The 26643-nt window shown below is 42.0% G+C and overlaps 1 protein-coding gene across 1 annotated transcript; it reads left to right on the plus strand.

Annotated features, from left to right (window-relative positions):
- Positions 1-178: 178 nt before the first annotated feature.
- LOC144742054 (mothers against decapentaplegic homolog 6-like) lies at positions 179-26643 on the plus strand. Its single transcript, XM_078624559.1, has 6 exons — positions 179-2271; positions 9104-9160; positions 9543-9608; positions 21872-22066; positions 24107-24285; positions 24888-26643. The coding sequence occupies exons 1-6, from the start codon at positions 1641-1643 to the stop codon at positions 25086-25088; spliced, it is 1329 nt and encodes a 442-aa protein (XP_078480685.1). The 5' UTR covers positions 179-1640; the 3' UTR covers positions 25089-26643.

A 26643-nucleotide genomic window follows, 5' to 3' on the forward strand; every position in this document is an offset into this window, starting at 1 on the left:
TGGCTCCGCCCACACTACCGTGGCTCCGCCCCCACACTCCGTGGCTCCGCCCCCACAGCCCCGTGGCTCCGCCCCCACACCCCGTGGCCCCGCCCCCACAGCCCCGTGGCTCCGCCCCCACAGCCCCGTGGCTCCGCCCCCACCCCCCCGCCCCTCCCCCCCCACGCGCACACTCGCGGGATCGCACGCACGCGACTGCTCTCGTCCCGTGCTCCGCTTGTTCCCATTTAACCATTAGTATTGTTATTATTATAGTTAGAATATCATCGTTGTTATCTTTGATGTCGTTTTTTTCTTTCTTCCAGGGGTAGTTTTTTTTCCGAAAAGTTTGCATCGATTCGGGGTAAAATTATTTTTTAGTGAGGGGGTTAAATTAATGTTTTATTTACGTTATTCTTTTCCGCTAGCGACGTTCGCCGCCTCCTCCTCCTCCACCGCCGCCTTATAAATGCCCTGCTGGTCGTAGAGAGCTCCTCATCGTGACCTTAATGCCTCGAGTGGTCAGTGCCTCGTTAGTTTTAATTAATGCGTTCTAACTAACATCATCGGTGCTTTACCATGCGAGTTAGCAAGCGATAGCGACACGGCCGAAGCCGCTGGCAGTTTTTTTCATTTTAGCCACAACCCCCATTTGTGTTACTCCGTAATACGGCAACTTACTTTATATGCAACAATTTTCACGAGGTTTTTTTTTAGTAGATTAGTTTATTTAGCATTGTTAGCTTATGGTCACTTATAAATCCGCCCCGGGAGGTTCGTGCACGTGGGGGGCCTTGGGGCGGCAGTGAGAGAGGTTCGAATCCGGGTAAAGGTTATCTGCGTTACGAGTTGGGTTAACCTCAGGTTGGAGTCTTGGTAAGGTTAACATTCTTTGCAATAGTCTGCTTGGTAGCTAGATTACCCGCTAATGTTTTGGTAAGAAGGGCTAAGAAGTCGTCGGGGCTAAGAGGAATTAAAGTCACGGCGTGGAGCTGAACTGCGGTTGTAGTCGGCGTCAAGGGGCCGGGTGGGTTAACTTAAGGTTGGAGTGTTGGTCAGGTTAACATTCTTTGCAAAGATAACAGCATAGTCTGCTTGGTAGCTAGATTACCCGCTAATGTTTTGGTAAGAAGGGCTGGTAATTAGAATCGGCATAAGAATTAGTACCGAGGCAGATTCGTGTGTCGGCTTCAGGCATTGGAGTAGAGGTTAGGCTCCGGGCTAGAAGTGAGTGGGTGTCCGAGCTTGTGATAAGGTGGTGGGGTAGGGGGGGGGGTCAGGTCAGCGAGCTCTGTGCCCCCCACGAGGCCCCGGGGGGGCTGCTGCTGTCGCTGCCTCCTCCACCACCGCCGGGGGGGGCGGTCGGAGCCCGAGGCGGCTTGGAGGGGAGGAGGAGCGGCGGGGGTGGTGCGACCCAGACGCTCGTCGCCATTCGTCGGGGCCCCGGAGGTCTGGATGGTGCCCCATGCCCGCGGGCCCCGCCGCCCTGCCCCCGCCGGGCCGCGGTCGCGCCGCCGCCAGGGCCGCTAGGGACGCTAGGGCCGCCCGCCCGCCCGGCCTCGTCCTCGGCCTCCTCCCCGGCCCTCTCCCCGGCCTTCCCGGCCTCGTCCCCGGCCCCCCCGACCTCCTCCCCGGCCGCCCCCCCGGCCTCGCCTCCTCGCATGTTCCGCTCCCGGCGTTCGGGCCTCGTCCGGCGACTGTGGCGTGGCCGAGCCTCCGCAGCCTCGTCGTCGTCCCCGTCGTCGTCCTCGTCCCCGTCGTCTCCCCCGTCGTCCCTGCTGCTGTCGGCGTTGTCGTCGAGCATGAGGTGCGAGGAGGCGACCGAAACGCGAAGACGCCGTGGACGCGGAGACGAAGAGGACGACGACGAGGAGGAGGAGGACGGTGGCGGCGGCGGCGGAGGAGAAGGAAGGGACGACGGAGCCGCTTGCTCTGCCTACAAAGCGCTCACGCACGCCTTGCTCAAGCGCCTCAAGGAGAAGCAGCTGGAGGCGCTGCTGCAGGCCGTGGAGAGCCGTGGAGGGGCCCGCACGGCCTGCGTGCTCGTGCCGGTCGAGGGTTCGGCCACCCGCTCGTCGCCCCGTCTCGGAGGAGGAGGCCCCTCGGTCACGGACGCCGACTGTGGTCTCCCGCTACCGCCGCCGCACGTGTTGCTCTGCCGGCTGTTCCGCTGGCCCGAGGTGCGGCACACGGCCGAGATGAAGAGGCTGAGCGTGTGCGGACAGCATGGCCACGTCGAGGGCGACTCTGTGTGCTGTAACCCCTACCACCTGAGCAGGCTGTGCGGGCCAGGTGAGACCGGGTGGGAGGGCCCACAGGCACGGGACACACAAACGTAGCACATGAGACAGACCACGGGTCACACAAACCTAGCACATGAGACAGACCACGGGACACACAAACGTAGCACATGAGACGACCACGGGTCACACAAACCTAGCACATGAGACAGACCACGGGACACACAAACCTAGCACATGAGACAGACCACGGGACACACAAACCGAGCACATGAGACAGACCACGGGTCACACAAACCTAGCACATGAGTCAGACCACGGGACACACAAACCTAGCACATGAGACAGACCACGGGACACACAAACATAGCACATGAGACGACCACGGGTCACACAAACCTAGCACATGAGACGACCATGGGACACACAAACCTAGCACATGAGACAGACCACGGGTCACACAAACCTAGCACATGAGACAGACCACGGGACACACAAACCTAGCACATGAGACAGACCACGGGACACACAAACCTAGCACATGAGACGACCACGGGACACACAAACCTAGCACATGAGACGACTACGGGACACACAAACCTAGCACATGAGACAGACCACGGGACACACAAACCTAGCACATGAGACGACCACGGGTCACACAAACCTAGCACATGAGACAGACCACGGGACACACAAACCTAGCACATGAGACAGACCACGGGACACACAAACCTAGCACATGAGACAGACCACGGGACACACAAACCTAGCACATGAGACAGACCACGGGACACACAAACCTAGCACATGAGACAGACCACGGGACACACAAACCTAGCACATGAGACAGACCACGGGACACACAAACCTAGCACATGAGACAGACCACGGGTCACACAAACCTAGCACATGAGACAGACCACGGGACACACAAACCTAGCACATGTGACAGACCACGGGACATGCACACCTAGCACATGAGACGACCACGGGTCACACAAACCTAGCACATGAGACAGACCACGGGTCATTGGAAGCGGGGACATGGGGGGCACAGATTGCACGCACGGCAGCCGCATGGCATAGACGGGGGGGGGGGTCATGGACATCGGAGACACAGGGCTCGGTTAAATGGGGCATGGGGGCACAAGTGCTTCGGGGCCATGGGGACTTCGAGGGCATCGGGAAACTGGAGCCAAGGGCTGTGACAGGGGGGGGGGGGGAATTAACACCACCGCATCGGTAAAATGGATGTTGAACTTCGTTTCCAGAAATGTCATTTTTTTTTTCAAAATAACGCTTAAGTATGCGAGCTTGACCCAATTGGCTGAAAATGTTAACTCCTAACCCTGATGTTATACCAGGCTAAACCGTTAGCCATAAATCTAGCCCTAACCTTTTTAATTTCTGTCCCATCTATACCCAACGTTTAACATAGCCTCAAGCTTGTTATAATAAATATAATTCTATCCTTAATCCCATTCGTAACTATAACTTCGTTTCTAATCCTGGACTTGCCCTTGTCCATAAACGCAGTCCTAACATTAGCCGTCACCTTAACATTGTTCTTGACACTGCCCCTAACCCGAGCGCTTACCCAAACCCCAACACCACCGTAATTATATCCCAACCCGTAAACTTAGCCCTTAACCCTATCCCCTAACCTCAGTCTTAACCTCTAACCCCCAGCCCTAACCCTTACCAGCGTCTGAATGACAAGCACAGTATTTCCAAGTTGGTTTTTCAATACTGAGCTGGCAGCTCTGGTTCGTCCGCTTCTCATTGCAAATATACAAAAGGATTTGTTATTTATATGCACAGACTAAGGTTTTATTACATTGTGCGGGCCTTTAGGGTTATTTGATCAGAGTTTACTCTGCTGGTCAGTGCAGGTTGAGTGAATGTTTCGAGCATCAACGTTTGCATCTCTTTTGCACAGGCCATTTGCTGCTGCTTCTTTCATACGGCTGACGTAGATGCAGAGCAAAAACTACAATTTCACATTCTGGTGGTCAAGTCCAGATAACCACATCAGTCAGCAGTGCTTTGTATCATCGCTGCAATGTCTACCTTCGTATTTGTGGATCGGGCATTGCGTCGTTATATATTGTATGGTCTCTTATGGATGACCACAGTCGCAAATCTGCTGACCATCTCGTAGCACACCTATTACAACCTGTTGTGCGTGGTGGTCACCCATCCAAGCACTATCCAGGACTTAACTCTGCTTACCTTTCCTAAATCTGACGAGATCAATCTCGTTCTGGGTAATTAGGTAAAAGGCTTTTATCCACGTTGTAGATGATCCAAGTTCACTCACGTGCCTTTGGAGATTTAAGGCTGTTTCTTGGAGTTGGTGTACAATTGTAATGGCAGTGGAGGCTGTAGCAGAGGCAAGCATAACCATGAACGGTGTGTGTGTGTGCGCGCAGTGGTTATTAATAAGGGATTTTTTTGGTGCTTCTGTTCGTGGCGTTCTAACGAGTCCTTTGTTTTTTATAAAGGTGATATGAGATTGAAAATGGGCTATACTGTCAATAGGCTATACTGTTTTGATTTTTTTTAAACCATTACAACTCTTGAGGGGTGCAGAAACAATTATCTTCACCTCGAAATGGTATAAAAACAAGTTTCAGTCGTCTGCTTTCACTGTGAATACAATGGATAACAACAACGATTCATTATCGAGAAGAGGAGTGTGGTATTTGGCTTTGAACTTGTGGCTGCAAGAGAGTGGGCTAAGGGGGAATTTGAAACTGGCCAGCAGAAGAGAGGGAGCAACAACCGGCCCATCCAATAGATTGATCACACAGTGCATGGTGCAGTGGGGTTGTTACACATTTTTTTTTACTGCTTTTGTCATGAGTGCGTCATATAAAATTGGATTCAGCTCGTTATTTGACCGAGTGAGTTGATTTATACGATAGTCGGGTTTTACTACGTACGAGACACCTGCGGGAAAACCCCACAAGTTGTAAGGGGGGGGGGGGGAGAAGAAGATGATGCAAAAAAAGCAACATTACATACATCGTTATGGTACTAAAGATACATTTGAAACAGTTCTGGTATTCATATTATTGGTTCTTTTGGTAAAGTCACGTAGAAGGGAAATAATAAAATATTAAAAATATAAAACAATAAAATTCTCACGACGTTTCGACTGCAACACAAGCAATCATCATCAGGTGTGAAATCCACTTTTTTCAAATTTTCTTGCTGTGGATTTCACACCTGATGATGATTGCTTGTGTTGCAGTCGAAACGTCGTGAGAATTTAATTGTTTGATTATTTTATTATTTCCCTTCTACGTGACTTTACCGAAAGAACCAATAATATTAATCCCTGCAGTCACGAAAGCTTTAAATCAAAATTTAGCTCTGGTATTATTCATTTTAGTAATTGTCAAAAGTAAGATTGTATCGTGCCAGCCTATATTGTATTTTTTTATTATTAACGATAGTTTAAAAAAATATACCCATACATTTGGTTTCTGAAATCCAATTTATTGTAATCTAGTAAGCAACGGGGAACAATTGTGTGCAAAGCAATACCTCAAATGACGACTGAAATTGTAAATGTGTGCAGAAATCTTATTTGGTGTTACTCATACTGTTTTCTATATATCAGCTGTATTTGTGCATATGTAAGTCTGCTAGGTTGTTCACAACCACAGAAACCCAAATATAGGATGCTCTCAGCAGGTATGAAAGGCAAAGTATTTGCTTACCCAGTGAGGCGTTTGGGTTCAAAGCGACATGCCAAAGAAAACTTTCCCAAGAATTTCTTGTGTAACTGTAGGGTTGTGCTGCCAGGTCGCACCTTTGCGATGCATCAATTGTGTTTAAAGTTTGTTACAAATAGTTTTAATAAACACTCTGCAGCGTGTTTTGTAGCGTGTAGGACAGACAAATATCACGTGTGCCTTGTTTGCTAACGAGACATTCATATTTTTAATCGGACAACGCAAATGTGAACATGAAAAAATGTGCGACATTTGTAAATGGTCCGGTTATCCAACGTTTAAAGTTGTGTAAATGCCACAGACGTATTGTTTTTTTCTGTGCTGCCTCGTGCCTTTAGTCTAAAAGTAAGAAGGTAAAATAATGGGAAAGATGAGTTCAGATACGATTTTGGACAAATGTGTTAGGCTCGTTTTGGAAAAGGTGATTTTATCTTGGCATAACCTATGGTGTAAAATCTTACAAGAGGAATTGCTGTAGGTTCGTTGGGCCTTTTTATTGGCCTCTGGTGGACTATGCAGGCAAATGTCTATGACCAAATCGTGCTAAAATATACTGGTGTTGTCAGACATTTGAAGCTAAGCTGAGTTTTGCCTGGTTATTTGGATGGGCTACTGCCAGTATTTGCTAGGTGTATTAGGCATGGGGCTTTTAGTTGTGGTCAGGGGATGGCAGTGCTGAATGTTTTCCTTTTTTGTATGTTTTTTTTAGTTTTCTCCAGGTACTCTGGTTTCCTCTGACATCCCACTCATTCATTAATGGTATTAACCACACATCATGATGTAGGACCTTTCTGGAGACGAAGAGGACGACGACATTGGCATTAAATAAATTGGCAATTTAATGATTGCGTATGACAGAATCGCCCAGAATGAGCCCAATCTCACCAGATCTCGAAAATTAAGCAAAGTTGAGCTTGGATTGTGTTTGGGTGGGTGATCACCATGCAAAAACAGATTGTTAGCTTTGTCGGGTTACGTGGTGGGCAGCGAAGGACATTACAGCAAAATCAGTTGTCTTGTATTCCATGCTTCCAGGTTTATGCTCACCATCTTCAACCCTCACCAGTATGGTGAAGTATGGTCAAATACCCCCACAACCCGCACGGGGTTGGCAGGCCCTCATCTAGCAGTGGATTAACAATGTGCAGATGTAGAATGAGGATGGGGCATTGTTCAGCAGCTTTCACACGTCAATAATTTAACTTTAGATGCATTTACCGCATCATGGATTGGGAGATTTTGGTCAATTGCAAGTTATGCAAAAGTATGACTGCAATAGAGATTGGGGAAAGGTCTTAGGATCACAAAGTATTATATAATTGTACAACCTTTGCAGTGCAAATATGTGTTTGCCAACCAGGGCTGATAAGTTTTATAGCAATACAGTATGCTTAAAATTAATCATGTGTGTTTGTAACACAACCAAGGTATTATGATGATTTGCACTTTTTCATAAGCATATATGTTATTTCACTTACACTACTTCATAAAGATTTGCAAAATGAATGAAGGCGTTCATTCAGATAAACACACGTTGAACTGCATCTTAAGCTTTAACTTTATGGTTTGTGAAAATGAAACGTCCAAAAGAACATTCTATAAATACAGTATATGTATATTTAAAAATCTACTTTCTAACCCTGTATCAGGTTCCAATTTAAAATGTTCAATTTCTGAATCAATGTTATGCAGAATTTCCTCGTTAAAGTGATGAGTCTCAAAATAGTATATAAAATATAATCCCTGGTGTGAGGCTATTTAGCTCTGCTAAGAGACTGGATGTGTGTAGTGTGTAATACACATGCATATTTCGTAACACATACATATTCCTAACGGTTGTTATCCAGGTGTTTTATATTTTGGCCCAATATTGTTATGCACTTTCATAACCGGCATCAAACCAAAATCCATTATCGTACTGTATATATTCGGGCATAACTGTACACTGCTTTCCTGTTGGAGTTCACATTTTCTTTTAATCATAGCTATCACCATTTTTGTCATCTGATGGAAGAAAAACAAAATCATACGCTGTCCTTTTAATGTCTCCTCGCTACCTTATCATTTTATTTATTGCTCTTTGAACATCAGGGTGAGATGGGTGGGTCTTGCCTGGGACTTAACAGCACGTTGCATTTGAAACAGGGGCGTGTTGGTGCGAGTCCAGTTGCATCAAGACGCCTCAATTATAGCGAAGTGTAACTGTGGCTCACATGGCTACACCAGCGTCGGTAGTAAATACAACTTTCCACAACTTTTTTTGTCAAATGCAAGCACTTGGCCAAAAAAACCTCCACCAGCGGGCATTCCCCCTCCCCTCCAAAACAAATTCTGTGATTGTACAGTGCCTTTACGGTGTACCCACGAGACCGAATTTCAACGTTTTTTTTGGTGATCTGAGTGTTTAAATACCTGAGCCCCGATTCTCTTTTTGGGGTTGGTGGAATGGTGGGAACTTGGCATGAAACGTGCTGTGCGCGAGAGGCCTAGCGAGGGGGTGGGGTTTGGGGATAAGGGTGGGCGGGAGGCGGAGGGAAACGTCGGGTTTGAGCGATTAGTAGAGACTTGCGCATACATGCCTGGCGCCAGCCGAGACTTTTGTTTATCTGGGGAGAGACCGAAATCTCTTTTGCCCCTTGGACTGCCCGCAACAAACGCAGAGCAAACACAAAGAATAACAAAGCGGGCTGTTTTGGTTAATGCTTCTCTCCCGCCTGTCTGGCTCTTGCGTGGAATAAACAAGGCTAAGCAAAAAAATATATAAAATAGAGCCACAGACGGCAGACTGATAAATGCCCAATAATCCCTTTTTCTGCCTCTTGTATGTGGTCAGCTCTTATGGTCGTTATCACTTATCATTACCAGCTAATTTTCACTTGCTTTGTGGGTTAAGTTTGGGGGTTTTTTCAGCCCGTTGGAAATTCCTTCTGTGCACATCCATATAAAGTTGTTGATATTCCACTGTATCTGTGGTTGCCACGTTTAGTGTGATTCTTTGAGTATTTTACTGTTTTAGTTTATGCGTTATAAGCGTACTCTTGATTGTGTTATTTTATGCTAGAAAAAAAGTGTTATTGGTGAAGCAAACGTGGTTTAATATTCCATTCTAAAATGTGTTTTTGTCAACCATTTTAACAGAATCACCCCCACCTCCCTACTCACGTTTCCCTCTGGTGGAGCAGAGTAAATCTACGGGTAAGTTCAGTGAAGTCATCCTCTTCCCAACCTCGCCTCTTCTCTCAACTGCTCCAAATGTTCCAATCTCCTAATCCAACACAACGCAGTTAAGCACCGTTTGTTTTAGAACGATAGACACGTGATGAAGAACATCCATCCTGATGTTGATGGAAACATTTATATAAATGCATTCTATATTCGAAACTTGCTTCTTATACTTTTTTTCTAAATTAATCGTCTTATTCGTAAACCTTGCTTTCCGTTCAAGTGTTGAATGTGTCGAGTTAATGTTTGTTGCCCCTCATGATTTCATAACTGCTTGTTTTTCTACAGAATGACATTACGTCATATACCTGGTTATCACTTTTTACAAAGCTTTATATCTTGTTTAATTTTACAGATCTCTCTGAATCGACGACTTCATCTACAGAAACAGGAGCTTCACAAAGTCCACCACAGTTTTCTGGTAAGCATCTAACATACAAATCACGTGCATGGGTTGTTCGAATCGGATTGCGTCGATATGGATAGAGTTTTTAATATCTGGCACATCCAAAATGTCTGCAGCTCGTACAAAAACAATGATGCATTATAATTGAGAATGGTACACCTCATGCTTCTCTTTATCTTATGCCTATATCAGCTTGTAGCTGTGCATTTTTGAGACGTACAGACATACCCGCATAGCACTTCATGGAAGCTGTGGGTATGCGTTTTAAACCACATTTTCCTGAGGCAATGAAATGCCCTCTCCGATTACTGCAAGTGAAGTTGAGTTGAGAGGTTGCAAGAAGGATTAATTAATAAATTACATTTACTTTTCCTTCTGCTTTTCCTGACGTGTACAAGAAAGACAGCTCAGACCGCGTTCAGTACAGTTTTAAGATAGAGTAGTTAAGATAGAGTAGTACAGCACTGAGATAGAATATAAGTAGTCGTCGTCGTGTTTGAAGAGAAGGCAAGAGAGATGAGGAATGAAGACAACCGGATTGTGTCAAGAGTAAGATGATGGACAGATAATTGCCGTGGCGCCCTCATGCCATGTAATTACAAGGACAGCAGGTGATGGTTACCTGTAATCGCCCGCGCATACCTTTCATGCGTCTGGTTAAGGGAGGGGCTTGCAACCAGTTTGGGTGTATGTGCGTTTTTGTGTAATTTCTTTCTAGAGTTTGGGGTGTCTTCGTGCGGTGTGTGTGCAACACTGCTTCCTTTGAACATGTACAGAATTGGTTATTCTTGCATATTCGTGTGATGAAGCTACAAATATAGTCAAGGTTTTGTCCACTTTTGCAAACTACCTCGAGCATTGTGCTATCAGTGTTGAACTATTTTTTTAAGTTAGTATACATGTATTAAAGTATAGTGTTGAGTGAATTATAACTGAAACACATTGAACACGTGGGCCGTACTTTGTTGGCTCAGCTGGTGTTACCATACTAGTATAATTCTCATTCCAAAGTGAAGCTTATACATAGTTTAATCAATTTGAGTTTATGGTGACTGGACATGGTTTAACAGTTAGGTGTGAAACGGGTGTAATGAATAAACCAGGAATGATAATGTCAGTAGGAGCAGTCAAAAACAGTGCAAAAATCTCCAGTTAATAAATGGCAGAAGGGAGTGGATAACACAGATTTCATGCTGTGTGTGAGTGAAGGGTTTATGACCTACAGTTGTAAAGTCTGAGACGAATGAATGGAGAACCAGAGTCCTTTATCGTTTGCAAAATGATGTGCTTTGGAAGACAAAGTAATGAAGAAACGTTGAAAGCACCAATTTACTCAATCTATTTTATGTTCTTAGGTTTTTTTTTGCACTTGAAATTGTGCCGTGTTTTTGCCCTTCATATTAGTTAGCAGGATAGACTAGGCGTTGGAGGACTTTCCATTGATTCAGTTTGCATAGGATCTATTATTCCATTTTAGCAGCTTGGGCATAGTCTGTAGGCATTACGAAAGACTGCAGGGCAATTTCTTTAAGGCAATCTAGATTGGAAGCTTTCGTGACTGCAGGAATCCATACTCTTTGGTTCTTTCGGTAAAGTCACGTAGGTAAAAATTAAATTATTTAAGGCAGATAAAATATATTTTTACTACATTAACAAAAGTAGCCCAGGGTATGCTGTGATATGTCCAAAATCCCACATTTGTAAATGACCCTGAGCACAAAAGTTTGAAAATTTATATAAATCATTTTTACCTTTATTATATATATTTAAAAAAGTAGATCTACTTTGCAGGATACATTATGTTTAACGTGTTCAGCCTAATTCTAAGTAAAGGAAATGAAGTTGAAAATTAGAACTACCACTTAGTAAATGAAAAGGGCGGTGTATCATCAGGATATTGGAGATTATAATTCTGCCAAAAAATACTTCATTGCTGAAATAAATACTTGTTTCATTTGCGCATGTAAGATGTTGCAAAGGTTTAAGTTTAACTCGTTTGTGAAATTTGATAGTCAATCTGCATGGTTTTGAGTATTTTCTTACAATTATACAGATTATATTGAATATAATTATAGCAGATTCACTACAAGTTTTACACACACGGTAATTAAATATTTACATGTCTGCTAAAAAGAACAGTTTTTGGTAATGCGAGTTTAGATAAACGTTACACCTTACATAAACAATAGGACGCATGTAATATATGCCTCTAACACGCAAAAGTGAAGGTCTTGCAGCGAAGTACACTTCAGTGAAACTCAAGTTTTTAATTGTAAAATTAACTGTAAACTGCACATTATACAGTTCAACATGCCACATGCCAGCCTGCAATAAGTGGTGGATGATTAAAGTAAAGTAGTTGAAGTTGAATTCGGCTGTAATATATAGGGTGACAGTTGTTCGCAGTACTTTGTTTTGCAGTCCACATTTAACTATAATGGAGCAGAATGATTTAAACTGTTAACACTTGTTGGGACTAGATCAGCATTTAAAGCACTTAGAAAAAAATGTGTGTACGTTAACCTTGTTGGCTAAAAATGGTTTGCTAAAGCGCTTAAGTATAAGCACATGGTAATGCAGTCCCGTGTGTATGAGGCATTAGTTTCATGGCAGGGTGCGTGAATGAGGTTGGTCATACTTGGCTTAATATTCCGTGGGTTAATTTACACTGCAGACCTAAAATGACTTCTCACTACAGATTGTGCGACAGGATTAACTAAGTGGCACCAAATGATATTGGCAGTCTCTGTGTGCTTTCATTTTGAAAAAAAAATACTCATGCTGATTGCCAACTTTCAGGGGTGATTCATTCATATTTAGGAAATGCTTTAAGGTAGGAAACTGGTGTGGCCTACTGTGTGTATAGAATTTTCGGTCCAATTCTCTCTTGGGTCCATGACTAACTTGATAAAGTGAAGACAGCAGTTTCTGGTTGGTACAATCGCATGGTCTCAGTACTCCTCCCACCATTCCCTTGGGGATTTGAACGGGAAAAGCGGCTTGCGGAAACAATGAGGCTAGAGTACTTCCATCCTGTCGCCTTGCCTGGTCGTGCGGGATCAGTTTTGTCACATGACTTTTCTGTGGAAAGTTTTGGCGTTTTCGACAATTGTGCCTGCTTTAAAGGTTTGCTGCCGTTTGCACAAGACCATTGAATGGGTAGCACTGGCACCCTTGCACATTCCTGGTCTGCGCCACTATTTTTTGTTTTTTTTAGCCATATATATTTTTTTCCTTTTCCCTTGCTCTCCCTTTGCTTTGCCTGTGTTGTTCTCGCCTTGTCACTCTTCCCCTCCCCACACAACCCCAATCCTTTCCACCAGCACCCCCCTCCCCAACACAGCACACGCACACCCTCAGGGAACAGCCTTCCTGGCTCCTGTTCAAGTTTAAACTGCAACCCCCTCCTCTAAACAGACCATGCCGTGCAAAGTAACTTCAAGCCAGAAATGTCTCTCAGTCCATCATGAACACAGACTTACCCCCTCAAGGTCTTACAAGCATTATTAGTCATTATTTAACACCAAATGTCACCTATAAGCATCATACATATTCCACTTCAAAGGTCAAATAGAAAATGCAAGTTCAGAAATATTATTTATTTGAATAACGTTTTTCATTCGGTGTTTTCCAAATATCACGTTCCATTTTTCAGTTTATCAAGCAGTCAATAATCAACTATTGTATAAAATCGCATTAATGACCACTTTTCCGCTGTTAAGAGACTTAACATATTTCAATTTATGCTGTCTATTGTGCCGGTGTGACTTTCGTTTTTTACAAGTCGTCTGTAATTCCCGTTTGGCATGAGTCTGGTTTACGAGTTCGCCTTGCCTAATTCCCCCCACCCCCTTCTTTCATTCTGCCTTGCCTTGCTTCTTCCCATCGCGTGCAGTGATTTTTACGATGGCTTTCGGTCTTAATAACCTCCTCCAGACCTCAAAACCCCTACCCTCCTCCCCCATCCAGTTCCCTTCCTCCCACATCCACAACTAGGCTTCCTACTTGCCCTCCCCAACAAAAAAATTCAAATTGCATGCAGGACTTCATCTGATACAGGAGCATGGGGTAATTTGGGGCACACTGCGAAGGAGAGCTTTGTCGCTGCCATAAAACCAACTTCTTCTTCTTTCGTACGGCTGATGTAAATGCTGAGTAGCAACTATAATTTCACATTCAGGTGGGTCAAGCCAGATAACCGCGTCAGGAGCAGTGCAGTGTATCGCTGTAATGTCTCCTTTGTATTTGTGGATCGAGAATTGCGTCGTTACATATTGTACGGTCTGTTCTGGATGACCACGGACGTATTTTGGAGAGTTTTAAATTTTCCATTTGCGCATCAGTTGTCCGCATCTGCCATGGTTTGTTCGGGTGTGGATAAAACCAACTGCTTGACTATCACTGCCACCCCTTAGTTTATCCCGTAATTTGAAACCAGAGAAATAGAGTGGGGTTGGGAGCGAGAAAGCAGAATTAGCAGTTCTTGCCTGTACGGCCTGTGGCCTCATGGTATGAATTCCTTTCAGGTTTGACTTGAGATTGTGCCTTTTAATTAATGATCAGGAACGCAGAAAGGTGGCCGCCCCATGGAAAATTATAGGGTCTTATGTGCACAAATCGCTATGTTCCTGTGGGCCAAGGTTTGGTTTACGAATTTTTGTTTGTAATGCCTTGTTTTTTAATTTATCTTGAAGCAAAAATGTGACGAAGCATGTTATATGAATGTATTTGTAAATCTGCAAGAAATATGACTAGTGACAAAATTTATGTTCTTGTACTACCACCATACTACCCACCCCCACACACATTGTTTTAATCTTGCATTCTTATAGTTTAGTTGCATTTTACAATGCTTAGATTTTATAGTGAGAACTTTTATGTTCAATTGAGAATGTCTGTCTAGGCTATCCACCATCTAAGCTTGGAATGCATTTATGTGCATTTGTTATAATGGAGCAATTAAGAAAAAATAGGACATTTACTTTTGCATCCAGTTATTTTTGCCTGTAAAAGTAAAGTTAACTTGCATTAGTGAATGCAAGGTCTCTTCTTTAGGTCAGAAGTTAATGCACGTTATTCAAGTACTTTTGAAGTTAGATGCATGTACAGTAGACTTTAATGGTTGCTGGTTTAAATAAATGGCATGTAGTGATATCCATGACCGGAGAGTCTTAAAAGTGTCTTATTGGTCTGCCTTCAAATTGAAAAATGTACAACAATACTACTGTACAATGTGCATCACGTAATCTTCAGTGGGCTGAAGGTGGGTGGTAGTGGCATTTGATTACTTTGGCCTTAATCACAGCATGCGAGCAATGCTCCGCTGACCCTCCCATCCCCCAAACTCCTGCCTCACTCCATTGAGGTCTTTGCTTTCCTGCCAAGCTTATTCCCCTCCCTTCTCCTTCGCCCTCCGCCCCCTACCAAATCAACCTCTCAGCCAGTCACCACGGCCTTCAGACATGGAGCCTAATGGCTTCAGCTTTTGGGTTTGGGGGGGGTGAACTCTGTTTGTTCAGCACTAATCCACACCCCTTGCTCGCCTTGGTCAGGCCAGGCAGAGGCCAGGCCCAGTCTCTTTTGGGGGCTCTGCTGTTAACCACGGTGCAAGATGGCGGGTGTAGTAACCGTGCCTTGCTAAGAATTTACGTGTTTGTGAAGAAATTACCTTATCTAAATGGGTGTGCAACAACAACAGCAAAAAAAACCCATTACTGCTTATTTTGCATGTAAATTTGTTTTAGTTAAATTAATTTCCTATCGTCCACAAGTACTGTATTGCGGTTGTAATGCGTTGCAACATGCACATTTATGACATCTGTGGCTTGGTTTTTTAAGTAATTTTTGTGATAATTTTAGACAACGGAAAATCTTAAAATATGAAAACCTGTTTAACTGTTTTAGCATTAGGGAAAACATTGCATTTGCATTGTAGACCGTGCAATCTTTTTTGCGATTTTACAGAGTAGGACTTGAAACCTGAGTTGGTGTGTGTTTAGTGATTAGATAGGAAAGAGGGACTTAGAAAGGGGACTTTGGAGCACACTTTTAACGTAAATTGAGGGTTAGAGATAAGATTCCTGAACCCTACCCCCAGCCCTATGCACCCCGCCCTCCTGAAACCCCATTACCGGCTAAAGTAAACATTCTTCTGTTAAAGCCAGCAATTACCCCCCCCTTCATCCTGCCTTTTCTCCCAACCACCACCATCCTCTTCCCTACATTCTACCCGCTCCACTTTTTTATGGTTCTGGTTTGTATCTGCGAAATTACATCCTTCCAGATTTAGTCCAGCAACAACTGCTTTATTGTACTTTCGTCACCAACGGGAGGCCCCTGGTCAGCAGCAACCTTTGCCTCTCCTCTGCTTGTAGAGGTTATTGAATTCTTCTTGTGGTATTTGCAGGATACATTTATCTTTTATTGCATAGTCATAAACATTTTCAGTTATAAAATCGTGTTCAAAGAACTTGTAAAGTTGCTTTTATAATGTCGAGCTTGCTTGCCGATTTGTCCAGTTAGTAACATTTTGGAATGGACATTTTAATGTGGAGAGATGTTTAAGTTTATGCTTGTTTAGTGATCATAGTGTAAATAATGAAACTATGTTTTATTGTTTTGTGCAAATACAGTAAGATGCTGTCTTTCAGAGTACTAAAACCATCTGAAACAAAGAATCCGATCACTTGATTTTCGTCATTAAATAATAGAACATATTTACTGTTTTAAAAATGCATTTGAAAGCACAGAAAAGGTAAACACCTGAAAATCCCAAGCTTTACAGTAAAGCGATTTAATACAACTTGGTCATATTGGAGATAAATCTGCAAAATGTGACTTTATTAGCCTTAACTGTATACACGAGTAATTTATTGTGCTAAGCTGGTAATTAGTAAAATACCACAATATTGGCAAGAAACATGCAGCATATGACGCCTCAAATAATGTATCTGCAAAATGTGCCGCAAACATTAAATACATATCTTTTATGTGATTAGACATAGCTTAACTGTTAATCCCCAACATCTATGACCTCTAGGTGTCTGCCAATCTTGAAAACAAAACTGACTTGTGTTGCATTGGCATGTTGTTGATGATGTGTTGGTTCCTGGAGAGTGTAGAATAATATAAAACTTGGTTGGACCAGATATTTTATTGAACTTCCACATCAGTTTACCCAGGTTGGAGTCCAGCCACTGTACCCAGCAAGGGCCCCTTTAGGCCTTTTAGAACTGAAATGAATACCTGATGCTGCGAACATTTGGGAAGGAATGAATAGTGGAGGGCATGAAAAACCACCCCCTTCGCTTACAGGGCCAAGAAACAAGTGCAGCCTAGCACCCTGTGGTCCTTCAGGAAATTCGGTACGGGTGCTTCGACTTTTATGTACATATTTTTCAAATAAATGCTTTTTAAAGAATGGAGCTGGTTGACTTGCCTCAAAGAAGGAATTGCTCATTTCAGCTCCATAATAAATATGCTTGTCTATGACCTAATCACCTAAAATGTGGCCGATCGCATAAGACTTTGGCAGCTCAGCAGAGTTGAGCTTGGATAGTCCTTATTGGTGACCACCGTGCACAACACAGGTGTTGTAGGCTATTGTGACACAATGTTGTCATCAGAGTGCTGTTCAGCAAATGCAATTGTGCTCTACAATGCTCAAATATACTCCCTGCATTCACCAACCTGTGCTAACGAGTGTGATGAAGTATGGTCAAATAACCCCCACGACCTGCATGGCTTGAGGAGACTCTAATCCAGCAGTGGATGGATTTAACCAAAAATATTACTGCAGATGTGAAGGTACAATGTACCATAAGCAACAATCTGCAGTCGTGTGTTTGACTTTGCCTGGAGAGGAGAGAAGGAAAAGTGGGTCAATTCTGTATCGTGGTAAAAAAATAGGAGCTATCACACGAGGCATGTAACAATTCAATAATGGTTTATGTTTAATTTGCTCTAATGTACTGTGCCTGTATATGCTAAATGTGATTTGTTTTGGTAGTTGCTATTATTTCCACTTTGTTTAAGAAAAAGAAAATCAAGCTGGGGGAAATGGCTGTCCGTGAATTGCACAAGTCACTTGTTAATAATATTCTACAAAACACTCGAAGAAAACAGAACACTGAACGAATAGTGTGTGTTGTAAAAACATACAAAGTTGTTTGACAGCATAAACTTGTTGATACTCAAAAAGTTTTTCGGGCGAGAGTTGTTGAAAACTAATTTGGAGATTTCTATTAAATAGGAAGTCGTGTTGAGAAAACATATCCTGTTGCAGGAAAGCAGTATTTGCTAGTCGTACATTTCAAATCATTATTTTCCAGGCTCGTATTAATGACCACTTAAGTCCAGAGAAACTTAGTGGATCAGGCCATGGCAAGCAGGAAGTGGACTGACAAAAGGAACACATAACTTAAAGTGGAATTCCAATAACAACAGTTGAAGAAAATCACATAAATTATTTTTTTGTTGTTGTAGGCTGTAAAACTGTTGACCAACGCTGTATCAACATATCTGTTTAGAACTGTAACATACTGTATATACAGTACATATTTACCCTCTTCATTGCAGTTGAATCGTGTATTGCAAATGTAGAATGTTCATGTAATATCTATCGGGCAGTGTTGGAAACTGGTATTGGAAAGAATCCCTTTTAAGTCGTAACAACCTCAGATATTTAGTGGTATTTCCCAAAAGGCTCCCTTAAAACAAATACCCATCTAACACCCCCACCTATTAAATGGCATGGCTCTGCAAGCGTAGCTAATGAAAATTAATGGTCTGAAAACAGATGGCAAAGGTCAGCTAGGCGTGCTTGCATGTAACATATTTGAGCTGCTCTCTTCATCAGGCGGTTGCTTGCTTATTTTCTGTATTTTAACACATTTTTAGACTTCACTATCAACGTTTACTCCTTTTAGGTTATTTACTACCGTGTCTGAGAAATATTATGTCTATTCGTCTATCTAAGAACACTTCATGGAACTACAAAATCCTGAGGCCACTCACCACAACTTACCACACAGGTTATCAATACAATTGTTCAGATCTCGATAGTTTTTAGACATGAGTGACAAATACGTAATTTTTATTCATGGCAAAACACCTTGTTGCTTTGTACCCACAAAGTCATGTGTTTGTGAGAATGCATGAATGTGTGTGTGTGTTTTTGAATATTCTGCAGAAATCCAATAATCGTCGTTGATATGGCGGGGCAATATCGCAGATCCTGTAATCTGCGGCACACCACGACGATTTCAGGAGGAATTTGCTACAGGATTCGATTGGTCCATGAACATTTTTCATATTTAAAGTGGAAGATTAGCATGAGGCTTAGGGATGATTTAATCCGCGATAAAATTTGCGGAGTATGAGTTAAACATTTTCTTAGACCTAAATGGTGCAAATCTGCCATATGGGTCTATAATATAGGATTATTTGCATATTTTGGACTTGATATCCAAGTCTAAAGAATGCAAAATATTTTTCTGCTCAACAAACCACATCAGCATTTCCCTGCAGTTCCATTCATGCAGCTCCCCATTAGTCTGCCCCCTTCTGTGGATTGCGGTTTGCAGTCCGAGAAACTTTTTCAATCCCCTGCAGTGTGTCGCAGATTACATAAGTGTATATACAATCATATATCTATAATCATAACAGTTACAGCAAGCTTGCATCAAAACTCAGAACTCTCAAATAAATGTTGGATTTTCTGTGCACGTCTGTCCACGTGTGTCCATTTGGAAATGCGTTTTGTGTGTTTCTTTGTGCACATCTTTGTACAGCCAACTTTACTTCTAAACAGTACTTTGTGTGGTGTAAACTAAAAATGTAAGCATATTGCCTCATAATCTGGATGGAAAACCTATTACAGAATTGTAAAAATGCATTGGTATTTTGATCTTTAAAATGTCAAACAATATATTCAGTTGTTGTTTTGAAGTCTTCAAATAGATGGTATTTTCATGTCACCCTGTTTTGAGCCTTAAAAGTTTGCCTCCCAATAGCTACATACGTCCTACTAAAGTGAATGCTTTAAAAAACAAATTGTCAGAATAGAGTAGATGCCATCATCATCAGTGATTGCCTACTGCTGAATGAAGGCCTCACTCTCACCATATCTTACGGTTCCCTGATACCACAGCCCATTCAATTCCTGCATATGAACTCCTATCATCACTCTTGTTTCCTTTGACTGGCATTCCATCACCAATATCGTCAATTGGCCATCATAGACTTTTGCATTGTGTCATGCCATGGCTCAATTATTTTTCTCAATCGATATGAGGACTCATTTGCCTTTTCTGTCTGCCGTGTGGTCCTCTTTCTGACGCTCAGTATAATCGTAGCATCTATTTCCACGTTTGTACACATCAGCTTTTCTTCCACTATCGGTGTATATATTTTTGATCCACATGTCATAGTTGGCATTGTGATGTGATAGTAAACATTATTTAGGCATGTGGATATGCTGCAAAATAAAAATACAAATGCTTTAACAATAACATTTTCATTAAAAGCCCACAACTGAAAAACACGGCAAGGAAATGCAGGCCGAGGGAAATCATGGAAGGCAGACGATGAGGTGGAACAAGAGAAGGGTGGAGTGATTTTCTTAACTAAATTTGTACTTTAAAATATATATTAGTTTAGTTAATTTACAAACATTTATTATTTTCTTGGCAGTTCCAAATATAATACCACAAACATGGTTGGAAATTAGCCCCATTATATGGCTTTCATTGACTTTGTGAATACATCTTTCCCATCCTTTGCACTCCAGTCGTATTTTGTATTGTTTGCTGTAACTTTCTGACTTGCCCCTACTTGACATCTGTGAAAAATAGCTTTATAGCTCATCTTATTTCTCCAGGATAAAAAAGATTCTGATTCTAATCTCGGTATGGTTTAAATTTAACAAGCACTGGACAAATTCAGTACGTTAATTTTGTTCTCAAAATATTATTTCTGATTCTACATGGTCTGTTTGCGGAATATAACTTTAAATCTAATCACATTGTATATGAACATATTGAATGTCAGTCTAACAATGTTCAATGTAGTGCTTGCAATATGTTTTATATATCCATATATTCATTCAAATACTGTTTTATTTTTAAGGGAGAATATTTAATATACATACACAGAAGTGAGTTGTTGATATTAGTAGATGACAATCAGATGGGACTGTTCAAATATTAATAATTTTGACTAAGTCTGGCTTCTGCTGCCTTTCCTGTCCAATTTCTGTTTCCAGTTTTGAAGTTAAAATGCATTTAGCTGGGCAAATGGTTTTTGGTTGGCTGGGCGAGGTACTGTATAGAGGTCCCGTGTTTTTCTAAGGTCTCTGCTAGGGCTGTGGCATGTCAGATATTAATGGGCCTCTGGCCGACTCTGGTCTCAGATTACGGGGGAGAGGGAGAGAAATAGAGAGACCGAGGATGATAGAGGCAGTGAGAGAGAAGAATCAAATGAAAGATCCATGAAGGAATGTCTTAATGGAAGGCAGAAGTCCCTGGAGAGTTTGGGGGTGGGGAGGGTTGAAAGACACGTTCATGTATTTATGAATGGGTAGACAAACATTATCGGTAAATGCTGTATTTTTAAAACAAACAGATTGTACAGGTTTGCTTTATGAATTGTAGCCGTTTGAATAATTTGTTTCAAAGCTGTTTCATGAGAATTGTTTGTGTTTTCTTTAACGTAAAATCTTAAGTTAAATTTGTAAAAAATATACAAATTGACACCTTGTCATACATTAACATTCATGTTTGGAGAAACACTTCATAATCGGAGTGAATGTATATTGTATGTAACGTAATTGAGAAATTACAACTCTACAAGTGAATGATCTGCTTTTGGAAGCACAGGCATGATTACTTTTGCTCGTACCATTGTTGCTGTGATGAATGCTCTGCAATTGAAAGCCTGCAAAAATTTCTCCCAAAGCTCTGCATACTCTAATGTGTACATCAAAGGCCGTAAGATTTGCACAGTTAGTTTGCCAATGTCTTAGCCGCATATGCAAATCTGAAACTCATATGAACAAATCTCATATAAGCAAATCCACAAAAACACAAAATAAAAAACAATTCATTTGAAAACATTTCCCACGCACAATAATACATGTCAACAGGTTTTCACTTGGCTTCCCAAGTTATTGTTCAATGATAATAAATATATGGAAAACACTTGTTATTAACTTTATTAGGATTGCTGTTTTGACTTGTTTAAGTTGTTTTTTTTCACCTCCCTCCCTCCCTCTCTTCCAGACCAGAGCCTGTCACCGGATGCCATGAAGCAGCCCTGCTGGTGCCACGTAGCGTACTGGGAACACCGATCTCGAGTCGGGCGCCTGTACCCCGTGGGCGACGCCTCAGTGGCTGTCTTCTACGACCTCCCCCACGGTGACGGGCTTTGCCTAAGCCAACTGACGGCGAGCCACGGCAACCGGGCTGGTGGAATTGGTAAAGCCAGACACTGCTGCGTAAACACCCTGTGCTTCACGCCAACCCTCGCTGTCAACCCGATAAGGCTTTAATGGGAGTGAGAGGATTATTTTGGTGCGGGGGGGGGAAGAGACGTTTTTAGCATTGCTTCTGACTGTAATTGACGAAAATGATCTTGTAGTTTGACGGTCAACTATTTTTGGTCACAAACCAATATAGATCTACGAATAAATAAGCGCGTAAATATTTACGTGCTTTTAATGCGAAATTTGTGCTATCATTTACAGGGGTTCTGCAAAAAAAAGAGAGAAAAAACCTAGTAAACTTAGAAATATAATGTAATATTTCTAAGTTTAGTTTACTAGGTTTTGTTTGATCGGTTTTTGTACGTGATGATGATTGCTTGCGTTGTAATCGTTACGTCGTATGCTGTTATTTAATTGCTTATTTTCTCTTTCTACGTGACTTTACCGAAAGAACCAAAGGGTAATTTTTTTCTTCTTTTGCCAACGTAAAGCATGCACACGAATGAGAATGCTGTGTGCATTGCATGAGCTGCTACAGCCATATGTGGTGTTGCTGTTCCTATGAATGCCATTTTTCGTGTGATCTATTTCTCCATGGCTGAAATTTGAGTGAACAGTTTTTTTCAGTTTTAACTGACAAAAATAACACTGTAGCTCTGATTTTTTTTGCTCTCAAAATGTCTATCCAGGCGCAATAAATGTTTCGTTTTCTCAGATATGCTCTGCATTTGTTTTAAGATTATTATCGTCGCTGATTTTCCAACCACAAGCAACAGTTTCTAAGACCCAGCAGTGGATTTTGGGTCTCAGTGCTGTGTCTCAGCAGCGACTCTTGCACTTTTATTTACTTACAGATGGAAGCTCATGTGTGTTGTCGAGGAAACTGTAAACACTAATCCCTACAAATATCAACATCTCTATCACTTCATTGTGATGTTTTATTTAGTATTTTTTTTGCGAGTCTAAGTTTGTTTGAATTGCACTTCCGATTAACACCGTTGGCTATTGGCTACGTATGTTTCGAAATTATTTATAAATACATATGACCGCAATTGAAAACTGTGTGGTCACTATAACTGCTGTTATTGTTTTTCTTGTTTAAATATATTCATACAAACTTCCCTTTAATCATTGTGGAAATTTTAACAATTAGTTGGGCCATATCTCTAGCATGCTTCCATTTCGGCATGGAGAAATGTTTACAGAAATTCGTCCAAAGCACCAGGGGATGCCTTGTTATGTGCCTATATATTTGTATCTTGGCACAATGTCCATTTTGTTTAAAATTATAACGCACTTGAGCAATCGAAAAATATGTCCCCATGCAGCCCACAGTCACCACTCAATTAATCGTAATCATATGTAGGTCACATTTTCCAAAACCGTTAGATTGTTAAAAAATAATTAGCACCTAGGTGGCCGGATGGCTCAACGGTCAGAGCGCTGAGTGGGTACCGACAAGATCCTAGATTCGGATCCAGGCAACCGCCTGCACTTAAACTGGGCTCTCATGTGCAGTGAGTCGATATTCTCAGCCCAATCATCCATGATTGCACAAAAAAAAAATCCATGACATTATATCTGGTTCTTCAATTAATTTGATTGTCATACATCAAACATTACTGTCAGTCTGACAGCAGGTCTGCAAGTGCTGTCCACTACTGTGTGGACCAGAGGTCACTTGGATTGATTTCAGAGGTAGCCCTATGATATCCATTTCCAGGGTCCATTCTCAAACGTAAATGGTTGCACTGCTTTGCGAGCGTTACAAATAAAATAAAAAGTTAAAATCACCATAGACATTTTTGTCAAAAAAATACATTCGCCGCTCCTGTGAGCTGGCCATATTAAAGCAATTAAAAGTGAACTGCTGTTTAACGACACAATTATATATTTACGCAATATAACACAAAAACCTGTATTTATCGATAATATTGGTTGCGTAAGCCTACGCGTTAAACTGCTGTTTAATATTGGTCAAAATAAGTCAATAATGACCTCTGTGGCTTTGCACCCACTTTTTCTTCATCAGCTGGCAGCGGTGGTGGCATCAGCGAGTCGACAAGCCGCACCAGGGCCAAGATTGGCTACGGGTTGCTGCTCAGCCGGGAGGCAGACGGTGTGTGGTGCTACAATCGCAGCCAGCATCCACTCTTCGTCAATTCACCCACGCTGGATGGGCTTGGTGCACGCAATCCCGTTGTGCGCAAGGTAACATTTCACGGTGACACGCACCGCAAAACTTTGTCTTCATATTTCGACGACCATACGTGCACATAGTCTACATCTAAAATTACCAGGAATGTGCCCAGTCCCATCAAATTTCAGAAGCTAAGCAAGGTTGAAACTGGATGGTGCTTAGATGGTGACCACTGCATAAAACAGGCGTTTTATTGTTTTGGGCAGCAGAGGGCAGTGTAGCGAAATCCATTGTTGTGCTGTGATGATATGCTTCCACATCTGTGATCCCCGCCTTCATCAACCTGCACTGACCAGCATGGCAAAACTATGGTCCAATAACCCCTATGACTGACAAGGCGTAGGGAGGCCGTTATTCCATGGCTTGCCAAACGAGCTGTACATGTACACACTGGAGCCATATTATGAAAAAATTGGATAGCGGTGTTGATGTGCCATTGTTGTATCTTAACCTTTATATATGATAGATATTTATGTAATTGCTATGAAGAAGGTACACTACTGACCCTCCATTCTATTTCTAATCAGACTAACACATTTACACTTTCACATGTTTAAGTGAATAGTTTAAAATAAATAAACCCATTCGTGTGTTTGTATTTGACGGCATGCAGGTTCCTCCTGGCTATTCCCTACGGGCTTTCGACTTCCAGCAATCGATGCTGCTGCAGGAGCATCAGGCACGTCACGAGAATGGACCCTACGATCCCAACAGCATACGTATCAGCTTTGCCAAGGGCTGGGGACCTTGCTACTCCCGTCAATTCATCACGTCCTGCCCATGTTGGCTTGAAATATTGCTGAGCGTGCGCTGAAGCATGGTGGTGCAGACTACGGAAATTGTGGATTGAGGTTGGATCGCAGTGTCTAGAGGTCCAGTTGTCTGGAGAAGAATATTTTTTGGCCGACCGTCAGGCTGAAGTTGGCCTGGTTCTACGCGGAGTCTCGACAAAAGTGCTGTTTTTTTTACTGTGATTGAATTAGCACACCACACTGAAACCCTTCGTGCAAAGGTGTTCTGCTGTTGCTGTTCAACATAGACCTGTGCGCGATCAGAGAAACGCAATGTTTTAAAAATGAATGGGTTTAAAAAAACGAATGCAGTAGTTTTGAAGGTGTTGCTTCCATCACTTATTAAAGGTGCCAGGTGTTCACTAGCAATCACTAAATAAACCACTCCTGCCAGTGTGTATGTAATATTAACATTTCATTTTATGAAGAAACCCATTAGAGGCTTAGGCTAGAGCCTAGAAGGATAATAAAATTACTGTAAAGTAGCAGTATCAGAGGTGTACTCCAAGAAGAACGTATCTTCCTGTATAAAAACAAGTCTACTCAGCACATACAAAGTACAGCTTAAGTGACTATTTCAAAGGCTTGTTTAGTACGTTTTTTTTACTTGTTATTGTGATGAAGGAATTTAGAAACCTGGGGAGCCAGTTTGTGAAATGAACTATTCTTAGATAAGTGTGTGTTGTAAAATGCAGTGTTAGGGCATATACCACACACAACTAATATGTATAGTCTGTATTCTGGCACAGTTTTATAAAGGCAACATACGCATTACAATACAGAAATTGTGGAGAGTTTTAGATAAGTGCTCGATTATGATTTGCAAACCTCATGTTGACGTAATGGCTGTTTGCGTCTGTGTATTATTATATTTGTATGCAAGTGGAAAGGGAGAAGCCAGCACCGAAAACGTAAGAAAATCCATGCTGGATGCTTTCATTAATGAGACTCGTTCCTGGAAAATGAATTGAAAGTGCGGGAGTAGCAAGAAGAATTAGTGTTGTGGGGACATGATGCATTATGACAATCTCATTTGTACTGCTTCTCCACACAAAGGATTGGACTTTGCTTTATTTCATAAAGAATGGTTTTGTAATTTTAAGGTTATGTACACACACATGCACTTGTATGTGTATATAGAAGTAAATAACCACAAGGACATGAACTCTTTAACCATTAAACATTTCTTTGTCCCATAAGAGAATCGACTGTTGCGAAGGCACATCAACACAGATTTAATATAAATATTTTATATAATAAAGTATATATAAATGTTACATATGGAAATATAATATGACGATGCGTGTAAATACGGACTCATTTGTACGGTTTATTATTTATGTATAGCCACAGATCTTGTATGGACAGTGACGAGATGCACTTTGTTCACACAGTATGTAAATCGGCTTTAGAGAGCAAGATGAAAGCTTTTACTGCAGACAAGAATTTTTAAGAGGCTATTTTTGCAGGGTGAACAAGCCAGTAACACCCTGGTGTGTGTTAACCCATTCTTTGCGATACAAATCATCGATGTTTATTTGGATAAATAAATTATGCTAAACAGCATTATTCTTCTTA

Source organism: Lampetra planeri, chromosome 3, assembly GCF_965212315.1.
Source record: "Lampetra planeri chromosome 3, kcLamPlan1.2.h2, whole genome shotgun sequence".
Taxonomy (NCBI): Eukaryota; Metazoa; Chordata; class Hyperoartia; order Petromyzontiformes; family Petromyzontidae; genus Lampetra; species Lampetra planeri.

Bases quoted from the DNA above. Each gene is read 5' to 3' on its own strand.
- LOC144742054 (XM_078624559.1), top strand. From the start codon at position 1,641: ATGTTCCGCTCCCGGCGTTCGGGCCTCGTCCGGCGACTGTGGCGTGGC. The intron at 2,272-9,103 runs GTGAGACCGGGT...CCATTTTAACAG, and splicing joins GAGCAGGCTGTGCGGGCCAG to AATCACCCCCACCTCCCTAC. The intron at 24,286-24,887 runs GTAACATTTCAC...GACGGCATGCAG, and splicing joins GCAATCCCGTTGTGCGCAAG to GTTCCTCCTGGCTATTCCCT.